The sequence below is a fragment of the Dinoponera quadriceps genome, unplaced genomic scaffold (assembly GCF_001313825.1).
Source record: "Dinoponera quadriceps isolate SergipeBrazil2010 unplaced genomic scaffold, ASM131382v1 scaffold2167, whole genome shotgun sequence".
NCBI lineage: Eukaryota > Metazoa > Arthropoda > Insecta > Hymenoptera > Formicidae > Dinoponera > Dinoponera quadriceps.
Genome location: NW_014556702.1, coordinates 1,530,440 through 1,551,423, shown reverse-complemented (window position 1 = coordinate 1,551,423; position 20,984 = coordinate 1,530,440). Strand labels below are relative to the sequence as shown.

At 43.9% G+C, this 20,984-nt stretch overlaps 1 protein-coding gene across 2 annotated transcripts in view; it reads right to left on the bottom strand.

The window, feature by feature from the left end:
• Positions 1-20,984, bottom strand: part of LOC106747991 — a 36,324-nt gene that overhangs the window by 2,055 nt on the left and 13,285 nt on the right. For both annotated transcript variants that reach the window (XM_014626103.1, XM_014626102.1), the window contains exons 2-7: positions 6,422-6,658; positions 5,259-5,371; positions 3,079-3,188; positions 2,872-2,950; positions 1,949-2,088; positions 1,365-1,511 (exon numbers count right to left, since the gene is read on the bottom strand). In XM_014626103.1, coding sequence (XP_014481589.1) covers positions 1,365-1,511; positions 1,949-2,088; positions 2,872-2,950; positions 3,079-3,188; positions 5,259-5,371; positions 6,422-6,658 — 826 coding nt within the window. The remainder of the gene's footprint in view (positions 1-1,364; positions 1,512-1,948; positions 2,089-2,871; positions 2,951-3,078; positions 3,189-5,258; positions 5,372-6,421; positions 6,659-20,984) is intronic.

Here is a 20,984-nt window from a genome sequence, read left to right as displayed (position 1 = left end):
CGATCGAAGGAGAAACGTTTCGCGCAAGCGGAGGATTCAACGAGGCCGGATCGGGGACTCCGGACGGAATACGCGCTGGTTCTCCCGCCGGCGATAAACGCTTCGCTCGGACAATACCGACGGATTCGCGAGGATTCATTAATTTCATCGCCGTGAAATCGCCACCGTCGTTTCTCATTTGACGGCGGCGCGTGATTTAATTTAACGGCGCGTCTAACGACGTGAAGAAAGTGTTGCGGTTTCGCGTGCGCGGAGACTTAATATAATTAATTCGGCCGCGTGTGCGAGTCCCCGAAGACGTCGCCGAAGGTCGGGGTATTGAAAATTATAGCGTGCACGTCGCGCAGCGGCTCGACTAGGGAAAAGTCGCAGCACGAAGCGCGATAAGCGGAGTAAGATCACTTATGTCAGCCAGAGTACACATTATAATTTGACGACAGCCCCGCGGATAGCTTGCGTGTCGAAGCGACATCCAAATGCAGGTCAGGATGACGAAGTGGGACGACGAGGCAACCATGTTGCGACGCGCGGGAGAAGAAGACGTAAATGGGATACGCAGAACAGAAGCAACAAGGGGATCGAAGAAGCTCGCACGCATTCTCGACGTGGCTCTATACTTTTCGTGTCACGACAGCATGTCAAAACTATAGCGTATCGCCACGAGCTTCTTCCGTCGTAACATCCAATCCGATCGCTCTCATTGATCTCTTTATCGAGCCACGATCCTCGCTTACGTTCATTAAACAGGCTCCTGCGAGTAGAACGGAGAGAAAGACCGACGATTTTTATTCGACGACTCGGGACTCGGTCAAGATTAGTAACGGCGGCTTTCCATTTAATGACACAAGTCGACACACGGAAAAAAAGATTCGGTAGGTAATACCTACCAAGCCTGAGTTACCAAGTGGTTTGGTGAAATACACTCAGGGAATTGTTTTGCTGGCCCAGCTAGAATTCTAAATGTCACTGGGTAAAATGTATCGCTGTTTTCTACCACTGTGTTCTAGAAAATTGTCTGTGGTATAATTTACAGCAGCAGCATTCTAGCAATGTGTATAGGAAAATTTAGATCTCGTCACTAATTTTTCAAAAGTGCGACCGGCCTTAATCTGGATATGTTTTACAGAGAGGCTTTCCCGCTAAATTAGACAAATAGTTCAGATAAAAATTCTCCGTCGCCTATGATTCAATGCAACGCAAGCATCATTTTGTCTTTGTTCTATATTCAATGAGTAGCAAAGATAGGATGATGCTTGTATCGACTGTGAGTCGTTAAATGGAAAGTACTCAGTGTGGTGTTGGTAACGATGATGATGTATGCTTAACGGTAACAATTAATTAGGTAGAGCGCGATACATACGTACCTCGTTGTTCGCCCGGCTTGAGAACAAAAACGCTCGTCCCAGCGAGCAGCACTCCCTCTTCGCCACTAACACTCTGTCCGTTAGTGGAGGAGCCACCCTTTATCAGCTCCTCTTTGTCTCCTTCGCAAATGGGAGTGCCACAGCTTCCTGAGTATAAAAATTTGCACTTTGTTATACCGCAGACGAGAAAAGTTACGATCGAATTTCTTCACGCTACCCCGCCTGAGTCGTAGTCGCATCAATTTTCGCGCCGTTCCGCGAGAAAGGTGGTTGACACAATTTGCGAGAAAATAAAAAAAGTAGAAATCGAATTAGAGAGAGAAGAAAGGTAACGTTGGTAAAATGTTCTCTAGCAACCTATGGATAATTTTTTTATTTATTATCACGTTGATGAGGAATATTTCTATCCTGGTAGGATTGTTTCGTTTTCTCTTCTTTTTTCACGTGAAAAAATGTCGCTCGGACGAGAACAGTTACGTACCGCGGCGACAACGCGTAACGACGAACCGCAAAAGTTGAATGGCATTTTATAACCTACTTTGTAACGGGATGCTAATGGGAAATCATTCACCGGATCAGTTTACCTCTGCATACGGCGATGTCGCATTGGAAATGCACCTCTGAACTGTCGGAAAACCGGAACATTGAGAACAATGTGGCATCCGCCATGCCGGTGCTCCGATCGTATATGAATTTCGTCATCACTCGTGCCTTCACAGGACAGCTTTGCGATAAAAAAAAAAAAGTCACAATTAGAGCAGATTATTCTTGGCTTTGCGATAATATTAATAATACGCGTTGTTTCCGTACATCTTGGTAATAATAATAGAATTAAAATTAATTTAAACTTCTCCGCACGTGCCATCTGCGGAGTTCTAAAGCCGCTTTGACAGAAGAGGAAACTTATAAAGAGTAAACGGAGAAGCCTGAGTTCTCGTTTCGCGCAATAAAGAACTTGGCAGTAACTGAAGTTTTAATGAAAATACTGCTCGCTCTGCTCGATCTGGGCTTTTCAACCAATCCACCTTATTGTTGCGAAGAAAAGATTGTTCGCTTCAACATCTATCCATTATATCACACACAATAGAGAAGTTACGATACCATGAAAATATCGGTGCTAATCTTGAAACGGATATTTAATCAAAAGTATTGATATCATTAGTGATAGCAGTATCAAAACAAAAATTTTGATATCGAAACTTGAAGAAAACCTTAAAATCAAATTAAAATTAAAGGAGATATAAAAATCAGAGAAGTGTTTGTTTTGCAAATTACTTTTAAGGCTCTTATACTTACGATCATCATCTATATGATAATCTTATAAAGATACTTTTGACTAGTTAAACTTTCTACGGTTAGTGATCTGAAAACCTTTAGAAGGATGTGTTGAGGCTCATTAGCAGAGCGATAAAATATTTATAGGATCAGCGAAAGTATTGAATTACTTAACAAGCAATCTTAATCTGTATTACTACGTAATATATGAAGAGATTATTGCTCGGCTTACCCTTTATCATCTATAAGCGGCACGCTGGAGTTGAGCTTGTTGAACGCGACGCAATTTTTCACTCGGATCCCGTACATTCCTGCAAATTGAATGTTCAACGCAACAGTTCCTCTCGAACGGAAGGATCTCACGGAGGAACGGCTAACGGACTAGTCCATATCGACTGAACGTAAACGCGGACGATGGAATGGGGTATAAAATACGAACCGTCTGGGCGTGAAATCTCGGCACGCATCGTATAGTTGTGACCGTATACAGCTTCTTGCACTCGGACGCCTCCGTCCAAGAGGCGCAGGGAAACCAGCGAAGTTTCATTTCTATGCAAAAACCGATGTCTCGTGAGCATGCACTTCTTCGCGCGTCCCGTAGTACATTTTGTTATTATCGGCCGTGACGCAAGTTCGCTCGCCCGCTCGTCCGCCTGCTCGATCGGTCGATCGATCGATCGGAGCAGTTGTTGCGATCGAATGATTAAGCGCACAGTGGAGGAAAAAAATGTCAACGAGTCGATATGTATGACGTCGCGCGTGTGACGAGAAAATTACGCGAACCACACAGAGTCATGTGCTGACTTTCAAACCGCTTCTTCGACTTCGAAAAAACAAGACAAGATATATTCAAAAGGTACCGCGACCCCGAAGGTAATTATTATTTGCCGGGCCTCTCGCCCGACGACAGTCGCATACTAATTGTTGGCCGCATTTTGCGCCGCGGAATAAGAAGATGACTTGCGGTAAACCGCGGCGTCGCGGGCATGTTAATTATCGATTTGCCGCTCCATTTGTCTAATTCTCGGACGTCCGAATGAAATTTTATCGTCCATCGCGCGCGATCGGTCGTCTTCTGGAAAGCGTTTTGCTGAAATATGAGTAAAACGCGATGTCGGGGCATAGATCTTGACGCGTCTAAAGTTACTCGCGATTTTTAACCGGTCGGAACGCCGTGGAGGACGCTTGACAATTAGTAAACTGTCAGTCGCATCTGGCACTTTGAATCGAGGAAACGTCTCGCGGTATTAGCTTGATTGCGCGCTTAAATATCGCGCCGTGTTCAAGCATCCTCATTTATCAACGGCGGCATTAAGACATCGCCGTAATATCGGCGCCTCTCGCGAAAGTATCCAATTGTATCTCGATGCACGGTATTCGGTATCCTTCGTGCGAGCGTATCGGCTAAATAATAAGCCGAGGTATCTCCGTGCGCGAGCGGAAATCTACGGGCTGAGTAGGTATCGAACGGCAAATACATCAACGACCGATTAGAAAACGCGCAGCCGCTAATGACCGATTAAAAGCCACGCCAGTGGTATTTCCCGTTTAGATAATGCTGTTCGCGCGTGTCAAACCGCTGCCGCGAGTCACTTGTATCTCCCGCACGTTTGGCAGAATCTACCGCGTGGCGATTATTCACGATACCACCGCGGAGAGTCCATAAATAAGGCGAGAGGACTGAGTGCTGCGGCGCAGTTCGTCACGCTACTCGACGACCGCCGTGTTGATGAAAATCTCACCCACCCGGTATCTGACGAGTCGGCGAACAAGTGCGAACATTCGAGGAAGAAAGTAGATCATTTATCACGAATCGCCAATTTCATTGCTCCAAGGCCTTCAACAGAGTACGTTTAGTCATAAAAAGGCAACATTGTTTTTTTTTTACCGAGTTTCGCATACGCATATCGTATCCGATAGGAAAACATATCTCCTGAGAATTATTAAAAAAACCAATTTCGACACGTGATCACGTTCTGAAAGTTAAGGGGATGCCGAAGTCGATAACAGAGACTGTTCACAAAATGTTATGTTACATAAACACCGACACGATCACGCTACTCTTTTTATATTTCTTATATATGTAAAGGTCTTACATAAATGTTAGTGCGGTAAATATGAATAAAATGAAAGTGCGCTTATTTCATCTAATGATATCTAACGAAGAATCTGTAATCAAGATATAAAAAAATTTGTCTGCAAAGTTTTCACATTTTTTTAGGCTTTTATGTCCGATTGCCAAGAAAAGTACAGAAACGATCTTCGAAATTTTTCTCACCGGAGCAAACATACTCGATACAAGGTGTACAACTTTTGTCTTAAGTAAATGTATATTCTATTCGACGGGTTGAGATTTCAGTCTTGAAATTTTTAATCGCTTTCACATACTGGACAATGCTCCAATTCATTTTCGCGCGTACTTTCGCTATGTGAAACTATGTAAAATCATTTTTGCAATTTTGTGCAATAAAACGTAAACGTCTGCAGAAAAAATCAGTATTCCACCGGCAAAGTTTTCAAGTATAGCATCCCCTTGACAAAAAAGTGTTGCGACCTCTTTATGACCCTACCGCAAAACCAGATGATTTTTTATTGCTAATTATTCCCCGTGTAACTCACTTGGCATTCTTGAAGCCCGCCTTGCCGCACGTGATGACGTAGAACTTGTCGTCCGCCAATTCCAGGGTCTTGTGTATCCTAACAGCGATGGGAATGGAGCGTTCTTCCGTGTGCTGTAAAGTCACCACGCTTACATACGGAGAACGATAAAACGTCACGCACGGATATATTCGCCGAGCCGCTCGCTGCGTCTGAATGATTTCGTTCGTTTCCGTCTGAAATAAATCTCGACTCGCGCGAGTGTAGCGAAAGAAGCCACGGCGAAGTTTGCGGGAATTTTTCGCGGATTCCAGCTCAATGGAGATTTTCTCCGGGAGAGCTCTCCGGGTCTCTCTCCGCGCCGTGCGCGCGTTATACTCGCGGAACAAATATCCCCGCGGAAAGAGAAGTATTCAAATGCAAATCGTAATTTCCGCGTGTATGATGGATTCCCACGTTATCCTCGCGAGGGACGGTGGCGTGGTTGCCGGCTACGCTGTGAATTAGCATACTCAACAATCTCAAAACAATTAATTGTCTGAACCTTTGCCCGTAAACAGACGCGGATAGTAATTCTATTACGTCACCGTCGAAGCGTATGAAGCGCAAACGCGCCTTAAGGTAGGCGCGGATAATTGCAAAATTTCTCTCCGCGAATTTTTGTTATAATTTTCGCGCGAGGATGCAATTAGTCCCAATCGGTCGCTCCCTACCCCCCTTTCGATTTACTCTAATCCTCAAGGTAGGTTCATAAAGAATACAGTACGATAATTATAGTTTCATAATTAAATAAAATTTCGACACGTCTTTCGAGAAATAAGAGCCAAGCCGCCGTGGAATACAAGGAGCAAAGAATAAGATACAAAAAAACTTCACGACTGTCAGCCGATATTTCATAAGAAGAATACGCTGATTTTAAATGAAACTATCGAAACGTCTGTTGTGCCCGAAAGACTTTGATATTTTCGGAAAATAATCCATACAGATAACCTCATCGGGGTCTCAATTAATATAATTATTCGAATTCCCGCGACAGTCATGTCCTTGCGAAATTCGCAAGGAGTGCTCCCGATACAATGTTTCAGTCCCCGTAGCCGACGGCAACTCTCTCTCTCTCTCTCGCACGCGCGCGCGATTCCGTCGCCCTCGGCGTATCGCGCAGATTTCCATAATCACGGACTCACGTTGTTCACGAGAACTCCGCAGTACTCGGGACTGTCGTTGGCCGCGAATAGGTTGATGCCCAAGGTGGCGTGCGTGGAGCCATTGCCGGAGACCATGCATTGCGGGGTCCGATGGTCCCGGGCGTGGACCGCGCCCACGAAACTCTGGTTGAGGTTGACGCGGATCGTCATGTGGCCGCCTTTGCACGTCGCCGTCACCGTCGGCTGGAACTCCGTGTCTAATAATTGTCCGGCGACCTGCAATTGGAAAACGGGCCTGTCATCAGGGGGCTCACGGAGCGCGAACGACGCGACCAATTATCGCATTCTAGAGCGAAATGCGCTCTTCGACACGGCCGAGTGGAATTTCCTCGGCGCGGTGCTACGCGTTCCCGCGTCCGGGCGTTGACGATTCGGCGAGCGGCGATTCGAGAGACGCGCGCCTTCGTAAATATTTAAATCAGGGTCAGTGTTGCGCCAACAGCGCCGGTTAACTAACTCCGGCCGGCGATTGCCCGTCCCATTCCGGATCGCGGCCGTAACTATAATGCCGATTGGGAAAGACGGTCTCTCTCTCTCTCTCTCTCTCTCTTTCTTTCTCCCGGGTCCGGGGAACTAACTAGGGTCTTAATGTGTCAACCCGCGCGTAAAAATTTATTGCACACCGACGAACCTCGGCCGGCCGCTGCACGCTTCCAGTTACGGAGCTGGAACCCGTCGCGGTATTTGCCTGCGTCATTTTTACCGTCGAGAAAATTCCAAGTCGAGACACTCCGGCCAACCCCCCCTTAAACTACGCGAACTCTCGTCTTTTTTGCGGAAATCGCAAAAATACGCGAAATTCCCCCGGCTTACCGCGCGAGACGCTATATACCGGAGCGCGAAACGAGGCGAGTGTCTGTATTCTTTGTAACGCCAGCGGGTATACGCTATTTCGCGTGATATCGGTCTGCGCGACTCGGAGCGATCTCCACCCCCGTCAGTATCCCGCTAAGGAGCTACTCGACGAACGCAGGCCAATGATATTTCCTCGAGCCGGATCACCGACTTAATGTACGAGTAAACTTGGACCGGTCTGGGCGGTAGCTATCGGCCCACGCTAACTTTCAATTTCATGCGGCCGGGACCGCTCCGTAACGTAGATAACGCGCATTTGTGCTGTCAAGAACGCGCGATGCGACGCTTACCCATGACACGGTCCCGATATTAATCTCGAACTGATGCGCATCGCTCGGTGGATGTAGATACGATTGTCCCGATAATGCAATCAAAGCGCTATATCGGTATCATCGGGATTTATTTTTACGTTAAAGCGGCGTCGACTACGCGTCGCATGTATCTCGGAATTGCCGAGCGGCCGTTTAATCGCCGATATCGACGAACGGAAAAATATGCATCGATGGTTACGGGTATTCGATATTGAATATTGGAAATTAAACATGAAAATTAATTTTAGCTCGCATGAAGACTTCCAAGTTAAAAATTTAAGAAATTGCTTGATATGTGGACGATTTAAAATCCACATAGAGGAAAGAATTATTTTACTGCTGAGAAAGGCGATTATTCAATTTAGGACAATTTTAGGAAAGTTCGTTATCATCTCAAAAGAAGAATTTATTGGCATTTCAAGAAGCTTTATCGAAAAGTTAAATTCGATTAATTTGAATAAGTAAAATGAAGTTTGTTTTAATTTGATATTCTTGATTGAAATGCTAAATTGATCTTCAGCAAAGTATATATTTTTTTTCTTGATAATAGTTTTAAAATATATTCATCACAATTTTAGAGAAGCTCGTTGCCACGCGCGTGATTCAAAAGAAGAATTTATTCTCCATTCAAGAATATTGTTAACTTTACCGAGGAAAAGTTAAATTCAGTTAACTTGAACGACCAGACAAAAAAGGGTTTGCTTTAATTTAATATTTTTAATATTCAAACACTGAACTTATAATAAGTAATAACTTGAGAGCGGTTTTTCTTAATTTACGTATCAGCGATGATCTTTCGTTTAACAAACATTTTAAATTTGCTCCAACGTCGGTGTAAATCCCACGTTGGTAATCTGCCAAAACCGATACCAATTAGCATTCGGTATCTCTGGCGACAGGGTCCAGAGCCCATGCCAGACAAAGGTTCGCACGTAGGCGTTCGGCAAGGACACGAGTCCTAAATGCTCCGACGTTATTCGAGGAACAGAGGATCGCGCGGCAGTCGTTAGTCTTTCGTACGCGGGGCGAACTGCGCCCGAGCCGCAGAAAGGCAGCTTAGCGGTCCTCGATTAGTGGCGGACGCTTTGTCTACGTGTGCGATGACAGGTATACGATAGCGGACAAGGAGAATCGTGGTCGCCGTTGGGCAAGGCCTTGCGCGAGGAGCCGCATCCGGCGGTCCGCGCGACGTATGACATTATGCGCGTATAATTTAATAGCGCTCGTTGTTGCTCTCGAACGGCGCTCGTTCATCCGAAGGAAATTCCTACGACTGTTAGGCGGTGTCTCGAAGCGCGTAGCGTTTCCGTGGCGAAGGGATTTTTCGATTCGACTGAGATCATGTACGGCTCTCGTACGAGCGAATGTGGAAGACTGGTACGACCGTATATCGAACGTGACCGGGCGTGACTTGTCGTTACGTAGGATTATCGTGCGAAGAATTTCTCTGCCGATTACGCGGCGCGCTTTATTTATAAATATCCATCGCTAATTTAGCCCGAAATAAAAGGAAAAGAATATCGCGGTTATTGATTCGAAAATGTCGAATCATCAGATTTGACTCATGTCGTCGTTTAAACCAGGAAGACAGTCGTAGAGGATGCAATATGGTGTTCCAAACAAAGCCTGACTCCGATATTCACATTGATATTAATAAGCTAACGCGAGAGCAACAATAGCTCGCTGTACGATCGAAACGCGCGACACGCACGTAGGGCTCTCGCGGCTTGCTATCGCGTGACACCCGATTGGTAAAACGCGCGTATGAATGCACGTTGGAACTTCCTGCAGTATCCATATCATGCGCGATAAACACTCGCTCAATAGCGAATAAATAATTTGGCGCAGTAATGTGCATTATGCGCGCTTGTGTAAAATTGGAGTCGCGCCGCAGCGCGATAGCACGCCGCCGCGTTCGGCGCGGAAGCATCAGTTCCGCTCATTAAGCCCTTATCCTGCCCCGTACGAAGGATTCCATTACAAATGTCATGTGCCGCGCTAGGTTGCACGGTATTATCCGTTCAATGATCAAACGGGCACCTTCGTCAACTCCGGGGAAACATGCGGAGTAACCTTCGCGTCATTTGACATCGTCCTCGCGCCGCGGTCTTTCATAAAACCGCTCACATGCTGAGCGTGAATGGATAAGCTGAAAATAACGCGCACGGTGACATCACGTAATCGCAACGCAAACACAATAGGGAGATATATTAGTTGCTCGCGCTGCTGGCGAGCCCGGCCGATAAATGCACGCGCGCCGAACCCGCGGGAAACTAGTCCGGATAAAAACCGGCCGGGGACGTCGAAACGCCGCGAAGAATGCAAATGTCGCCGGCTCCCGAATTCCCGTGTAAATTTACAATCGCTTTTGGATATGTTTCAGGAACAACAAAAATTACGCTCTACACGGGAGGATTTTAATTCGGGAATTTTTCGTGCAAATTAGTGCGTCGTTTCTTGCATTTTAAGGTAATAGTAGCATAAAATGAATTTTTTTTTTAATTCGTTGAAACTTGCACCATATATAGGTTTGAATACGACTTAATTATTGACGCAATTAAAAATAAGTAGTATATCCGGAAGCTGAGATATTCTCAAAGGGTAAAGAGAATATATTTTGTACGTATTCCTTAACACGTTCATTGCCAAGCTGAAAATTGGAATTTCGTATTTTTTTAATTTTTTTATTTAGTTTTTATTGTGCTCAAAATAAGTTAATATATTATTTATATGCTTTTATTATTATGTACATAGGATTTATGTACTCTAAATATCTATTACGCGATAACGCGTGATCGGCCGTTTGGTGAGAACTCGCATCACGTGATATCGCGTGATTGGCAATGAACGTGTTAATATCCTATTTTTTAAAATTAATATCTTATTAAAATTAATTAATTAATTAATTTCCTTTTTTAATTAATATCTTATTTTTAACTTCTATTTTCAATTTTCTCTAAATCGCATTTAGGATTTTAATGAAAAATTTACTTTAATATTAAGGACTAATATATAGACATTACATAGAAATTTCAGAATTAATGACTATTTTGTTTCGAAAATATTACGGTGTAAAATTCATAATTTATAATAATACTCGAAATACATATATAGAGTCGACGTTTTAAGCTTATTTAGTTCTACATTCAGTCTGCAAATGAAGAAAACGGAAATAACTTCTCATTTGCAGCATTAAAGGAGCACAATAGAAGAACACGGCACTTGAATACGCCACTGAAAATACGGCCTTAATAGGTACGACACATCTTGAAAATTATATTTTAAACCAGATTATATTTCTTTCTATTAAACCCACGAATTCATCTCCATCTTCGCATCAACGGCCCCATCTGTTTCTTCATCGCGAAAATCAAGAATGTCCCGAGTTAAACGCTGCGACGTAAAACTGCGCGTTTTGCTCGCCGCGTTATTGTATTCCGCGAGTGTCCGGAACGTAATAACGCTTTTAAAATGCGCCGAACGACATCAACGACGGCCCCGATCGCGATAAGTGTGGTTATACAACGCGAACAACTCCGAGGACGCGGGAACTCGTTTGGAACAACAATTGCGATCGGGCCGGCAATTAATAATTCGCCGGGAGGGTCGAACGCGCGCGCGCGCGCACGCGCGCGAGCGAGCGCTATCGCGTATCGACGCGGCGCGCGCAATAAATTGATAACTTTTTCGTCGTGGCTTTAATGCACGAGCGCAAAAATTCACGCGTGGATAACGGCAATGCATCAAGATTTAATCCCGCCGCTCTCGTGGCCGCAATGTTTCAACGCATTCCGAGCGCACACACCCAGTCCCGGGTGCGCGAACCGCAGAAACAGGAACAGCAGGATCGTTGCTCTTTCTCTTTCTCCCCTCTCCTCTCTTTCTTTCTCTCTCTCTCTCCTTCTCTCTCTCTCTCTCTCTTACTCTCTTTCTCTTTCTGTCGGATTGTCGATCGGGGACTTTCGGCTGTCGGCGACGTGTCTTTCGATAAATAAGGACCAAGCTGCCGTGGGATACGAGGGGCAAAGAATAAGATATAAAGAACGTCGTGAGCACCCGATCAGCCGGTGTTTCGTAGGAAGAATGCACTGATTTTCGGTAAAAATATCGAAGCCTCTGTCACGTTTGAAAGATTTTGACATTCTCAGGAAATAATCGCGCGGATGTATACTTCACTTTTCATTGGAAGGGAAACCGTAATCTAATCTAGTCTAATAAAGTCTAAGAAAATAATAATAATAATAATGTAATAATCGAGAGTAGTAAAAAGGAAAGCTACTGATCTTATCGTCGAGAAACAATTTTGTTATTCCATTAACCCCCGGGGTCTCAATTATCTCACTTGACCCTATTAGCAGTAACAACAATAAGATGATAACTACAAGAAGCAACCATCCAGAAAACAGGTGCAGAGGATAAAACGAATGAATGCTGTATATCGGAGGGCATAGAGGGTCATTCCGATAATGCGTGGTCGGTTTGCAATAAATTACAAAACGCAATATATATCATAAAGCGCCGTACAAATGTATACAATGTCCCGATATCTTAATTTTGCAATAAGAATGATACAAGTTCCGTATTCTTAATGTCGTGTATCACGATAATGAGCGTACACGTACACACACGCATACGTACGAACAGTATGACCCTTCGCAGATGCTCGTTTGTACATTTTTCTCGCATTCCCCGGTATAACTCGCGATGAGTATCGCTGCTCATAAAGATACTCCAATAAAGTACGTTATCTCTTAATGAACGCGGTTAATTACCATTAGAAACGATAGATAATCGAATTCGATAAATTACGCCGCGATGCTTTTTATACTTTTGAAGATCGACTTATTAATGTTCGATCGGCGGATTCGTAGTTTCTTAATCTTTCACTAATTATCACCGTGGAAACTCGTTACTTTCAAAATTGGCCATAGTTATGTTGGAAAGATCCAGTTCACAAAATTATGATTTTTAAGATTTGTTATCAATGGGAATAGTCTGTACGTATTTCCATATAAAATAAAAAAGATTCGAGTCTTATGGATGCCTAAAATAATTAAAAAAAAAACAGTTTTTATTTTCTGGATATGCCATTTTTTATTTATTGTTTTTTTAATTCATTTTTTAAGGGTTAAATTTGTCGACAAATACTTTTAAAAAGAAGAAAATAAACCATACTTGACTTCTTTGTGAAGAATTTCAGTGCTATTTATATTTTTTAAATCACATATCAAATTTTCATCTTCATTTTTCTCGTAACGTGCTCCATGTAGGTTGGATTTTTCTTGCATAACTATGACTAATTACCAATATTTCTCGCGCAATTCCTTGTTAAATGTAAATTATGTCATAATACGAGTTTCAAAAGATGCCTATCATTTACCGAGTACGGGATCCAGACTGAAACAATCCGTATAATGGATTCAAGGATCTGTCCCGCGACTAATTGAACGAGAAACAAAGATGGCAAGATACAGGGTGAGATAATGAAAATGCCGATAGTTATCACTGTCACGTTCAGCATCGACGCGATTGAGTTTATCGCACGCCTACGCGTGCGATTCTTTGCGTTTCGCCGGTACGTAACGAGAATCGCGAATGAAAGCGGCGTCGAGGTATGGTATCGCGTGTGAGAGGCGTAGCACGTGTGATGATGTGGTTGTGGCGAAGTTACAAAGGCACGAGGAAGTCACGTCCTCGAAGAACAATGCAGCCGCGTCATTCTCGCAAAACGCGAGAAATACTATGGATATCGACGTTACAATTGTCTTCCTTGACTCAGCGAGATTCCTGCAACGGCTCTTAGTAATTGTTTACGTGACTCGTACGTCCACGACCGAATGTTGAAAGACACTCGATACTCATTTTCGTTAGAGGACGAGCAACAAGGTGCAATTGCGATCTCGGCGGTCGTTCTGTCTATTAATTAAGCACCACACAGGCAACAATGTCTCCGACGCTTATGAGCATCGCGGCGGCCTACGGGAATTCCCCTCATATACCTGAGAAAAGATTTCAGAAGATAAGAGAAGACCAAGCAAGAGAAAGAAAAGGATGTAAGGGATAATGTACAAGAAGCGTCAAGTTGCGACGACGATATGAGTATTCGTAGCAAAACTGAATATTAATGATAATAATAATTATATTTCTTTATTGGACGCAGAAAATTACAAAATCAAAGAGTATTAACGCCGTGTAGCGAGCTACCAAAGTTGGAGCAACAGCTATACAACTGATTTTACTGCCTAACCTAAGTATGCATGAGTAAATATATGAAGCAGCAAAACAAGGACTTATACGGAATGTTCGATAATTCATGGCACACCGCTTGTGTGCAGGTAAAACGGGCTAAACTGAGCAGAAAAGACCTCTGCCATTTTGCAAACGAAAATTCGCGTTATTAATTCTGGAAAATTTATAGAGGCTTCTTCAAACAGTAACTCATAAAATTTCTATTATCTGCAAAATAATAAAGGACCTTTTTTTGTTCAAAGTGGCCTAACTTGAGTTGAAATTTTAAATTCCACACTAAATCTTTAAATGGAGAGAACGGAAGTAAACTCCCATTTGTAACATCAAAAAAGCACAATAAGCACTCCTTTAATGCTACAGAGAGAATTTAGTCCTCCGGAGTCTAAAACCGTTAGTTATAAATATGCCTTAATGCAGTAGCACGCAAATCATTGAAAGAACCGGATCTCAAGTTAGAGAATTGTAATATTTAACCGCGCAGTATGGAAAAGCAGCACAGTACTTGATTGTTCTGCGACGGGGAAACGATAGAAAACATTGAAGGCGAATGTACGTGGGCGTATTAATGAAAGCAAGTGGATATTTGATATTTAAACGCGCATGAATATTCTCAAATTATTCCAGGAGAAGAATCACGAAAATTTCACCCGTTTTTCAACGGCATGTGTTTGTTGCAAAATGCGCGGCATTCCCTCGCACAGTTTCACATCCGTGAAAACACCGCGCGACAGATCTATACCGAAGCCCATAAATATCTGTTTCGTGATTTGCGGAAAGCTGCACGGGTCATTATTTCAAGCGACCGCCGCGAGTATACGAGATAAAACACGACGATTTGTCCGCCTCGGTAGGTATATAGTACTTTAATGTCATTCATATCTTTTCGCCGCGACTCTCCTCGCAGCCCGATCGTAAATAATTGCGATATAGTAACGATCGTGTTATTCATTTTGCGCGCACGTACACACAGGTACGTTCCGCCAATAATTGAGAGGGCAATTACTCGTGTCACGGTACGCAGTTGAATGTCATTGTATCTCGTCGGACGCGCGAGAGGCACGATATATGCAACCGCGTCGCGCCGGCACGAAAGAGCATTCTTCGCCCGGAGGCTGCGTGCCCGCCCTCGAATTATCTCGCGAAGAAAAAGGAAGCCGAAGTCAAAACGTATGTTATTGACCCTGGCTCGTTCGGGTTCCTTCGTCTAACCGCTCGTCTCGTCCTTTTTTAGCGAGCGCGAGCGCGAGCGCACGGCCGCTGTAACCGAACCCTGCGGCATTTTTGCCAGAAGTGCATCGTTCACAGTGTATGCAATTTACGACCATCGCCATCGCCGTCGCCATCGCATCGCATCGCAACGCGTCGTATCGCATCGCATCGGCCGGTCTCGCGTTCTGAGTTTTACGGTTCGCCGCGTCCTTCGAAAAATACCTGTTTACGCAATAATGAGATAATTACGTTTCGTTACGTCCGCGCGGCCGAATATACGGGATGTCTCGGCAGTCGTCCGGCTTTCTCTCTCGGCTGCGAGAACAGCGAAACCAGCGATGCTCGGCCCGGAGATCGTCGTTCGGTTTTTTTCTCTCTCACGTCGCGCTGTGAGTTGATGGGTTTTTCGCGTTTTTAAAAATGCGCGCACGATTTCTCGGCTAAATTTGCACGCGAGCCGCGTCTTCCGTCGTCTATATTGTGAACGATGCACGCGACGTGGATACACGATTCGTGATATAAATTATTAAGAATTATTCATTGTTAATTGCTCTAGGTATATACATCGTTATTTTGCGCCGCCACGGTCCCCTTCGAAACGTCCGAGCGCGCTAAATTAATACGTACGTGGCAGCATTACGCTTTCGAGCGGCAATTAGAAGAAGTCTAATTATGAAGCTTGATATACACAGCATTAGAGATTAATCACACGAAGTATGGTCCGAGCCGGGGGGAGGGGGGGGGGTAATTAATAAGCCGATGCCGCATTATCAGATCAGCTTGCGAGGTGCGTAATTAATTAATAATTCCTGCGGTATCTGATGGGCTCGTGCTTCATCTCCTCCCACTTCTGGCGAGGGGCCATTCTCTCGAAAACCGAAAGCGTGCAAGTGAAAGCGGGTTATTCAGCAGATCGCATTAAATTCATCTTGAAATTCGTCCGGCGGAGAAAAAGCGGGCGAAAGGGAGCACTGAAAAGCTCCCGGCGCGCTCGCCGTGGAGAAAATAATTTTCCAGTTTACGTCACGAGGTGATAGCTACGGTGCGTCACGGGGGACTCGTCCGAGAGAAACGGACGGCTCTCCTACGAAGGTATACATTCCAAACTGGTCCGAGTTTCAGTTTCAATTTCGGGAGTTTCTCGCGAATCGGGATCACTCGAAGACACAGCTCTCTATTCTTACCGCGTTACATTTTAATCGGAAAATTTCGCGACGAGGAATTTTCCCCGGTGAAGGTAACAACGCGCGAATCTTCGCGAACCGCGACCTCCGTGGCGTATCTGCGCGCATAAAGGTAGTTGTAACATAACATTTTGCGGTAATTTTTACCGCAATATTTTCTCCGTGTAGTAATATCCGCGATATATGTATACACACATGTTTAAATATTACTTTTTATTATGTGCGCACCTCTATTAATTAACGTATAAATAAAGTATGAATAAAGAAAAGTAAAAAAATAAGTAATACCTCTGTGATTATAATACTGAGTCTATATTTCTCTTAATTTCGTTCAAAATTAACATTTATTATTTAGATAATTAAATAAAGTTACAGGAAAGTACCGGTAAATAATAAACTTATGCTGGGGCCCCTTGATATCGCCACTGAAAATACGGCACTTCGCGATACAACTACCTTAAGAAGAAAAGATTATACACGGCCGTATAAATTACACGATTTTACTAAACTTTAATAAATTCGCGATACACGTATCTGTTTTTCATACGAGAAATTTATATTATATCACATTAAAGTGTTAATCCTTAAATGTGCTCGCGCTTAAGTGGATTAATCCTCACATTAGTGCGGCCTAAGTCATCTTTACGGCGTAGAATGCCGCAACATTCTTTCTCTCCAGGGAGAACTTTAGAAGCCTGTTTCTCAGTTATGACATAGGGGCGTCTGGACCCTTTTATATAAAAGCCGTCCAATTAATAACCGGCTCAAGGGAGAAGGGGCCGGGAGAGAGGGAGATTAAACCACCACGAATTTATCGCGGTTTGAAAAGCCGGATGGCCGAACGATATCGTTTTGCGCGTTATCTTCACTTATCGACGATCTCTCTGTCTCTCTCTCTCTCTCTCTCTCTCGTGTGCACGAAGAATACGCGGTACCGAACGCGCGCGCGCGCGCGCATCCGGAGGAGCAGGAAATCCTACTTGGCCGATGCCGCCTCGGCTCCTTTGTCCTCGCATTCCCGGCGCGCGTCATTTACGACCGTATATTTGCCCGACTTGATAATCTAAGAGGGAACGTATTAACCGAAACGTAACGACCGAGGAAGAAAATAATTTCTCAGCCTGCGCGCGCGCGCGCGAGCGCACTGCGATTTCGTAGGCGCGCATAAATCTCACTCTTCCACGCGATATTTGGTCTTCGAATGTGACGTAAATTATACGTCGGCACAGTCGCTCTCGCACGTACACGCAAAACGCATTTTAAGGGGACAATACGCACAATGACGCGACATGAGAATAAGAATATCAACGCAGAAGGGAAACAATGACCATGTGTAATTATACTGTTTATTATTGCGGGCTTTGTGCTGAAATTTTATTTAAATAGAGAAAGAAATGAGAAGCGCTGGGTGCTCCGTGTGAACGTGACGCCTGAAGTGATTCGAGGGTAGTTCACCTTGGCGGGTGGCAATCGGCCTCTGGACTGAAGAAAGTATTTAGTAATAAGTACCAGAATTTTACGAATATTAAAATATAATTAGCCGTTCAGACATTTGATTACTGCAACCAATAGTAATTTAGTTCCGTATATTATATATTTAATATGCGGAAGTAAATTACTTGGTTGCACTCGAGTTGAAATTTTGATTTCTACATAAAGTCTACTTGATTCTACGTTAAGTTTTCAAGTGGAGTAAACGGAAATAACTTCCCATTTGTAGCGTCAAAAGAGCACAATAGAAGACCTTTGAAGATTTAATGTAGAACTAAAATTTCAATTTCGGACAGTGATCAAATATTTCGTCGGCAAATATTCACCAAAATTTGTGCACTTATCAAATCCATTTTCCATTTGCGTGTGACGAAAATAGATTGACAGTTCGAGAGTGAACAGCGCGACGTGCACGTACGTATCGCGGGGACGTCGCACGTATGCACGCGCACACGTGTGTCATTGAACGGCGAAAGTGAATCGCATTAAATTATTGCGATTACACGGAGCAAGGATGGCGATACTTATTACCTTCACCACCTGCGTCGAAATCGATAGGAGGATAGAATAATGCCCGGCGTTCGAGCAGGTGGATATTACGGTCCTGCGGGCGCGCGCGCGAGCGAGTGATAGCGAACAAGATAGAGCGAGCGTTCTCTCTTTCTCTTTCTCTCTCTCTCTCTCTCCGTGCCGCGCTCTCGCCCGGTATACTTATCTACTTAGAGTATTTATTATTCCCGCGACTGGAATTTTCATTGTAACAGCATCGAAACGAGCCGGCCCGTACACCGGAGACCCGCTGATGGATTCAGATACGCTCGAATAGCCGGCACACTGGGGATCGCGTGTACTTCTGGGAACAACATAATTTAAGAGAGAGAACAAATCGTTTCCCACTCGGGCCGATTTTACAGTCCCGTAAGGAATGGCAAAGAGCGCATTGCTCCGGTGGCAATGCGTTTGCATAATGGCGCAAAAGTAGACGCCACTTTACAGTTATTCCTACGCAAATCTCTCTTATCGCCCGATCAATTTTCTATGGGTCTTATTTTACACTTCGTTTGGTAACCGAAATCGATTTCGCGCGGCAACAAAACTATAACTAATTTACTGTCTAATGTACAATCTCGATCGGAGCATTAATATAATTGATGAGTCAATTACTAAAAATACAAAGTTTTTATGTACACAATTCTATGTAAATACGTGCATTTGGTATCCGCAATTTGGCTCCAAAATCTTCTTTCTTAGTTATTCCTTCCTATTGTGAAACAATTACATTTTATTTGTAAATACGGTAGTTAAGAAATAAGAAATTTTTGAAATTAATTTTCAAACAGGCAAAGAATAATTTGCATTCAAAATGATTTGAATTTTCTTCAATCTCTCTGAGACCTCTGTTCTTCTTAGGAGAGAGCGAGTTCATTATTGTCGTACGAAGCCGCGAAATTTTCATCTACGAGTCTCGACATAGGATTTCAGAATATCTGGCAAGGATCTTCCCAAAACGGGAGCTATCTTACCACCGTAATCGCGCGGCGCCGTCAACGAGACGCAAATTGCCACGTTCAAATAAGGGGTAACCCTGGAATTTCGCTCTTGTGCAATCGTTTCTTTAACGGGACGTTCTTGCGCGTTGAAAAAGACGGAGTGTAAGCATGCGAGCCTTTCCATTCATGGCGCGTTGCGGCCGCAGCTGCGTGGAGCTCACGGAGAAAAGTGAAAGTACGATGTTAAAAGAAAAAACGGGAGAAGCCGACAATCTCATCGGGATGATTTTACCGTGCCGTGTATGCTCATCCGGTCGTTCGCGCGAAAAAAAACCGAGCGGAGATTTTAACAGAGATTTACCGTTTTTCCTCTCGGATTCACGGCGTAATAATAATTATTCGAGGCGATGAGTCTTGGTAAAATGAGAAAAATCTGGGATATGTGCACATCCGTGCGCCTATCAGAGCCCCGTCTTTGTACGGGTATTTTTACAGACAGCTAGGATCGCAACGCAACACCGAAAGGCAACAAGAATAATCCTCTTTAAGCAGACGCGAAGTCCATAATTTTTCTAGGGTGTCAATGAATATTAGCGCCATAAATCGCGAAGGAAGGTCAGCTCCTTCGTCGTTGGAGGAGCAGCTCTTACTCCACGCGAATCCAGGAGCGACAATGGCTCTTCCAGGTAGGCCTCTAACCCGTCTAGTCCTCCTGAAGCGCGAGGCTCTCTCTTCCTTTGTAGTCTCGCTACAACTCCCCGGCTTCCAGATAGGATTCATACACGCCCGCGATTTTACGACAATGCCATTTCGTGCGTGCGCGTAATGCACGTCGTGCATCCACGTGTACGTTGCGCGCGCGCGCGTCTGTGTGTGAGTGTGTGTGCTCAACCGCACGTATGGAGTGCGTGAAGAACGTTTCAATAATTTCGCCTCGCCGCGTCACTGTGAAGCTACACGTGAGCTTGTGCTATGAGGATACGTGAACGCGTGCAATGTTGTCGCGAGACGCCAGACGATATCCATTGCGGCTATCGCAGCGTGCAGGAATGACAAGAGCTTTTCTAAAGCAGTGAGTCGGAATTTCCGGCTGTATTTGAACTGAGGTTCGCCAGCGTTCGAATAAAATATCATATTTATTTATTAGCCGACAAATATAATAATAATATTGATTGCTAAGGTACATGCTATAAAAAAAATATTAAAAACCAAAAGTTGATGGAAGTAACTAATATTTTTGTTTGTAAAATTCACCGGGTTCTCGCAAGTTGCTTATTTCTACTTCAATTTTTGCACAGAATGTGTCCGAATTCTACCGACAAACTCACAGAACAGATTCTATGTAGAAAAATAAGTAAAAACGCCTTAGGAAATATGTATCCGCCAAAACTGGGCTCGAGATATATGACAACGTTGAAAGAAAATGTAATAAGCGATAAACGGGTTAAAGATGCTAACGACACTTTTTCTTACCTGTTTCTGAAGATAATATCAATTTTGATATTTCTGAATATTAAGCGAAGAATCATTCATTGTGATGTTGGTATATTATCACCGTTTGTCAGGCGATATTCGAACGTATGTGCGCCTTTACTCTACAAATGTCAGTTGCGCATTGATAAGGGAGACAGATATTTTTAACAATTTTTATAATAACATGTGTTGAGTTACTTATCTGTAAAATACGATTTAATGACTAAAATATATCTTTTTGAAACTGAAATCGCGGCAGCCATATCTAGAAATATCTAGA